Source organism: Cariama cristata, unplaced genomic scaffold (assembly GCF_000690535.1).
Source record: "Cariama cristata isolate BGI_N322 unplaced genomic scaffold, ASM69053v1 scaffold7548, whole genome shotgun sequence".
Taxonomy (NCBI): domain Eukaryota; kingdom Metazoa; phylum Chordata; class Aves; order Cariamiformes; family Cariamidae; genus Cariama; species Cariama cristata.
In genome coordinates this window covers 48,919-55,424 of record NW_009629413.1, presented here as the reverse complement: position 1 = coordinate 55,424, position 6,506 = coordinate 48,919, and the positions used below count along the sequence as shown (strand labels likewise).

General features: G+C 50.4%; 1 protein-coding gene across 1 annotated transcript in view; it reads right to left on the bottom strand.

Moving 5' to 3' along the window:
* Positions 1-561: 561 nt before the first annotated feature.
* LOC104165509 overlaps positions 562-6,506 on the bottom strand; it is a 54,477-nt gene continuing 48,532 nt past the window's right edge. The window contains exon 5 of the mRNA XM_009705157.1: positions 562-690. Coding sequence (XP_009703459.1) covers positions 562-690 — 129 coding nt within the window. The remainder of the gene's footprint in view (positions 691-6,506) is intronic.

Here is a 6,506-nt window from a genome sequence, read left to right as displayed (position 1 = left end):
GTCTTCCACTCAAGAAAGCTTGAAGTGAATGCAATTATAACAATCTTTGAGAGGGATCTTCTTGTTTTGCAGGCAGCCCTGTACAGCCTCTGTCTCCAGTCCTGAGGTCACTTCTGATTGAGAAGGGTCAGATCTATAGCAAAGCACTGTAGACCCAGGTACTCCTGGGAAACTGACTGGACTTGGTTTCACACCCTGATCACTCATCCCCGCTGCCACGTAGGCCATACTAGCCCCTGAACCCCTCAGGGATATCTTCAACTACCATCATCCCCATGTTTGACACTGCCTTGGTGGCTGCCCTTGCAGTTTGTGGACCTGATTGTTTTGTTTTGCCCTGAGAGACAAAAATCTCTCCCTTTGCCACTGTTCAGATACAGCAATCGTATGAAAACAGGCTCTGCTGCAAAGCCATATGCTTCCTGCTGCCAGAGAGGCTGTATTGCAAAGATGTGTCATTGTTCCCTTCTCCCACCCATCCCCTTGAGTATCACCACCTCCCCTTCTCCCTGCCAGGCAGGTGGTCGGTTGATAGTTCCTGAGGTTTTTGGAGAAACTCCTTCAGTAGGCACATGACGGTTCTTCCACTGGAGCTATCGGGCTCAGCGGTTTCAAGGTGCTGAGGGAACGAAAGGCAAAGGTGGATGGATCATACACAAAGTGGGGCGGCGGACGGCCTCCGTTGGTGCTCTGCAGGGGAATAAAGAGAAGGACAAAGTCAGTGCGCATATAAGCTGCAAACAGTGAAGTGCCTCAAGTGCTTCATCAGAAAGCTGCTCAAATGTTTGAGCTTACCCAAACAGTCATACCAAATTAGAGCGTGCTATGGAAGCATCCAAGCCAGGCCCTCAGTGCTGCAGTCACTGCAGCAAGATCTGGAAGCCTGTACCTCCAGGGTCTTGGTCACAGCTCAGCCCCATGGGGCACCCTTCATGTCAGAAAGGGCCTCTTTAAAAGCCAGTCTCAGCACCGTGTTCCTGCTTAGTTGGTACCTCCTCTGCAAATTAAGATGGGCACTTGAGAATGGAAGATGCCAACATGGTGCTTGGCATCAGCTGTGCCTGGAGTTTCAGCCAGCAAATCATGCCCTGCTACATCCCCCTGACACCTTGGCCAACAGCACAAGAAACAAGAGAGGCAGATTTAAGGGCCTTTACTCAATAGCCACCTGCTGTGGGGTTATATATGGTGTGTGCTCTGGCAAGCCTCAGAGCTGGAGGGTAACATAGCAACCCCTATTCAAAGCTAAGGGGCAGAATAAATCAGCACATTTGTCCTTCTCCAGAGCAGAGAAGGTCCCCTGCCAGTGCCAAGAGGGAATGGGAACAAAGAACCTGGCAGTCCTCTCCATTTTGAAATGCCAGACAGGATTAGAGAAGGCAGCTGAATCAGTTCATTTCTGGCGGACGGCAGATGAAGAAGAGGCTGGGGAAAGACGGGTCCAGAGGACAAATGAAAGTCATCCACAAAACTCCCCACTCAAAGCCTGGTAAGGTGCCCTGGGGTTTCTCTCTGGAGCCAATGTGTGGGGCAGAGAGCCTTGCCAGGGCACTGCAAGGGAGACGGGCGCAGGATAAAGGCTGAGGCAAAAGACAGGGATGTGAGAAGACACAGCAGGATACAGAGATTCACAAGTGGTCGGGCAGCTGCAAGTAAGGCTCAAACTGCACCCAATCCTTGCCTCTTCATCATGGCACCTCTCAAGCAGCCACAAGAAATGATTGGCTTTCAACAGTGCAGCCACCACAACAGCAGACGAGGGCAGAGTGAGAAGGGTTGTGTGTGCAACTGCAGGCAGTAACAGGAGAGGCAGTAATGCAACTGCCCTCCTTCATGGCAACACCCTGACTGATCCGCAGCCATTTATAACCCTAAGCAGTATGGGTCTGTCTTGCACCTACTCCAGGACTGACAGGGCAGCACCTCCGCTAGGGACCTTGCTGGAGGGAAGGAAGAGCACCGGCACCAAATCACTCCACTCTCTTCTTGCAGAAGAGCATGTTTTCTTCAGAGCTCATATCCTGCGCTACAGATGACCAGGCCTGATCTGGCTTAGTCCACGACACCATTTGGCATCACAGCATGTGGTGGTCTGGCTCTGATGACTAGCACAAGGCAAAGCTCTGTAGATATATTCCCAGAAAGAAGACGGATAGGGCTGGCTGCCAAAGAGGAGAACACGTTCCTCCCACCCCGTCGCTTGGGCCAGCTGCCTCCCTGTAGTTTGGGCAAGTGTCCTAGCCAGCCTGCCCTTCCCCTTGGGCGCCCAGCACCAGCCTGCGATGCCTGGGACATCGCTTTGACTACGGAAGGCTGTTAAGAGTTGTTGCTGCTGCAGCAGGCCCCCAGGGAGCTTGCCATAAACCTGCCTGACAGCCCCTGCAGAGGCTTCTCAGAGCACAAACAGTCCACGCTTGAAATTAAAGGCCGGTGCGTTCACTCTAATGGCATTCGGGCAGCTGGGTAACTCGCACAAAATGGAGCCTAATATGGGCCCTGCGCTAATGGCAATCATTAACCAGAGCCCTCAATTTGTTAAGCAATGTATTTACACAGCTGGAGAACAGCCTGAGATACAAACCCTCGGCTGCCGGCAGGAGGGTGCACACGTTTGGATGCGTGCTCTGTCACACACACCCATGCTCACCTGCTCTCACGTGCCTCAGGTTCTCCCCAATACACACGCACGTTCCTGGTCATTTGTCCACATCCCTCTGTGCACACACAGACCTCCTGACGTGGGAATCGCAAGGAGAATTGTCCCCGCTCGTACAAATCTTGTCCGCTCACATCATAATTCAAGACAAGCAAGGCCCAAATTCCACCAGCATCCAGGGGACAGTCCAAGGGAGCACAGCTCATCACTTGCTCATGCAACTGCCTGGAGCAGAAGGTAGTTTCAGGACCTGCAGACACCCATGCTGCCTCACTGTACGCCTCTTTTGAGTTAGAGGAGCGCCAAAGGAAGCTAGCTTGTGTTACACACGTTTCAAGCAACTATGCGCAGACCACCTCGGTCACACGTGCTTGTCAGCATGCACCCAGACACATAATTCCCTCATATATACATGCCTCCATATACACCCTTGAAAATCTGTACTGTAGTCACCAATTGCATTATCACCATTAAATACAGGTGGTAAATAAGCAACCAGGCTTGAAACATACCTGAAGCACATTAACAAAGAAGTACACTTAATGATGGTACAGATAAGTGACTGGATGTAGGTGCCTCAAAGAAGACAAGTGAGATTAAACACCACAGCAGAAATGCAGAATTTGAATCATATTAGCAGCCCTCACAAAACAGAGAAATAGGCAACTGCTCCATAAATCCATCTGTAACATAACTATGTTTCAGCAAGGAAAAAGTACATAGAAAGAAGATAAACAGGTAAACATAAGTCTACTAATACAAACCCACATTCCTCCTAGAAACCCATCCCTTACCCCTACGAAGTCTGGGAAAATATCCCAAATACAGATTGTGAAATAACTTAATTTTGGACTCATGATTCCACAGAAGCATGGTTGTCTTCTTCGGACAAAGCAAAAGCAAGCACAGCTCCAAGCATGCTTTCAGCTGTGGGAATGACAGTCCCCACAGGAGGGGGGAAATGAAGTTACCTAATGCAACAATGTCTTAGAAGGGAGTGGTGTGCTAGGGGTGACACAAAACTAAGCCCTGCGTTAATACTCTTTGGTCCTCTTTCATAAGAGCTCTAGTATCCTGGCAGGATTCAAAATCGGATCAGCTTGCGCACTCTGCCAACCCGTCCCCTACTCAGGGCCAATCCAACACAGGAGTCCCTTCTTTCCTACCCTTGGGGCCCGGCGGTTGGGAAATGCTGCTGAGCTCTGTTTAAAGGATGCTGCCTTCCAGTGGTGGATGCCTCTTGGTGGTGGGTGAATGATCCCTCTGCAGTCTGTAGACTCACTTGTTAAAAGTCCTTTGGGATGAAAGGCACCATGTAATTGCAAGTTGTAAAGGCGCATCCGATTCCCACCACCACCCTGTGTGGAAAGGAATAAATAAATCCCCAGAAGAACCTTGGCAGAGACGGATGCCTGCCTGCAAAGCTGCCTGTTTACGAGACAGTCGCCTTGCCCAGGAGTGGACAGAGCCAGAGGTAGTACCGATATTCAGGCAGGGCACAGAGAGTAAAGGCTGTCTGACTCCACAGTGGAGCATTTACAGGTACACTGCTTTTAATTCCACTTTGTCCTCCTTCCTCTCACCCCTGCCAGGTGGTTAGAAAAGAAACTGGTGACATTTCAAGTTTGATGTGTGAAACCATCAGCTGTGAGCAAGGGAAGGGGACCCTCATGCCTGCTGCTAGCTACATCTGTAATTCTGGACACGGTCCTGACCAAGCCACTTCCCATCATCTCTGCCTCTGTTTCTCCTGTGCATAATATGTACATCACAGCCAGGATGAACTAATTAACATCTAGGCATTGTGACCTTCTGATGAGAGGTGATTTCCTTTCAATTACAGTCTCGCTTCTGGCAGTTTTCAAGAAATAGTGACTGACAAGCAGGACCAGCTCCTCCAGTAAAGCAGCAATTCACATTTAACTGCTTCTTCATTAACTCCAACAGGGCCTGTGACAATTTATTCCAGTCACAAACCTCAAGCAACTGAAAGAATAACTTTTCAAAGGCAAACCCCTTCCCTCCAGAAAGTCTCGCCTCCACCCCCGGGGGTTCATATGCAGTTTAATTTCAGGTGATAGCTAGAACATAGACCATAACAGAACTTCATTTTAAGACTACTCTTCTCCCTTTTCTTCCAAGAAAAGGAAAGGTCAACTCCAAATGCTGCTCTGGCAAGGAAAACAAGAACTTTGCAGTTAGCCCTGTTTTCCTGTGTTCTCCATCACCCTTCCCTAAAAGGCAGAAAGGCCTGTCTTCCTCCACCAACATAAGGCTGCTTAACACCTACTTCCTTCTATGCAACCACATTGCAAAGAGCAGTTCAATAGTTTACAAACACATCACTGTTGTTCTTAGAATGGAAAAAAAAGAAATTAAAAAAATATCTATCAAACACTTGCAGTGTGTGCAGAGAGTTGTCAGATGGCAACTACCATACTTAGAGAGGTGCCACCAACATTGAACTTTTTTGGAAGGTAGTTCAAAGGGCCTAGCAGATGCTTGCTGGTCACTTGCCCAAAAGCAGAAACAGGCCAGTTTCAGCTATGGGTCCTTGCTGGCACCAGCATGATAAGCCTTTCTTCTCCTCTCTCTCACACATCTTTGAGAAAACTGCCTGCAAGCTTTGATTTTGCCTGCCTGACAATCTGAAGGAAGGAGGCTGCAGAATGAAAAGGGACAGATAGGTCATTCTGAGGGGCAGGTTATCAGTGCTCTCTGGCCAACTTGGGGAACTCACCACTCCAGGATCCCAGTGAAGATCATGCTCTGAAGGCCACACAGATCTCTTAGGAACAAGTGAATGAACCCACATCCCACTACTAGTGAGCTGTGTCTTGTCCCTGCTTTTTCTCCTTCTGACACAAAATGGCCTACTCTTCCCTGCACACACCACAGGGTCCATGTGTGCCTGAGTGGGAGGAGGAACAGGCACAAGAAGAGCTCCAAGCAAGCACAGACACAGACAAGGCATGATGTGGCCCTAAAATCTCTCAACCGCATCCGAGTAGGGTCCTTAACAATTTTGGTCTGTACACAAGCAACACTACCTTCTCCTCTCCTTCCTCCCCACCTTCCCCTCTCCAGCTCTCCCTGTGTGGCAGGAACACTCTCCTTCCAGAGGGATCGCAGCCGGCTGCCCTCGCAGTCCTCCTCCCTTCGGGCCAGGAACTCCAGGTACCACACTTCTCGCAGAGGTGGCACATGGTGCGTACTTGGGCATGTGCAGCTTCCAGTTTGCATAAGGCCAGGACAACCCGATTCCCTCTGGCCAGGCAGGCTGGCACAGAGCAGCATGCTGCTTTCAACTTAAAGGGAACCCAAATTAAAACTGCAAAGTGAGTATTAATTACCCTGGCATGAGCAGGCTGCGAACACATGCTGACACGGTGAGCTTGCCTCTGGACAAACCGCCCCAGCGTGGAAGCCAAGCGCAGGAAGTGGGTGTATTATGGGAGAGGTGTGTGGGAAAAGAGGATTGCAGCTCTGGGGACTGGGAGAGGGAGCGGGTGCCAGGTTCCCACAGCCACGCGAACAAAGGGGAGCAGGGAGCAACCACAGTGGGCCTGGATGCAGTGGTAAAATACGTGCCTGATCTGCTATCTTGGACTAAAAGCTCTGCCAGAAAACAGTGGCAGAGCTGCTGTGACCCTCTGCCATCCCCCACCCCTCTCTCTGCTCCACCACCCAGGTGTGACCCAAAAGTCACCAAATCTGTCCCCCTCTGTCAAACATGCCTTGCAACTTCCCAGCCCCTTCAACCACCGTGGTACCAGCCACAGCCACCAGCGACACATAGGGCTGTCTCAGAAGCAGCTGGTCGCCGGGCTACATCTCAGGCCCAAACTCC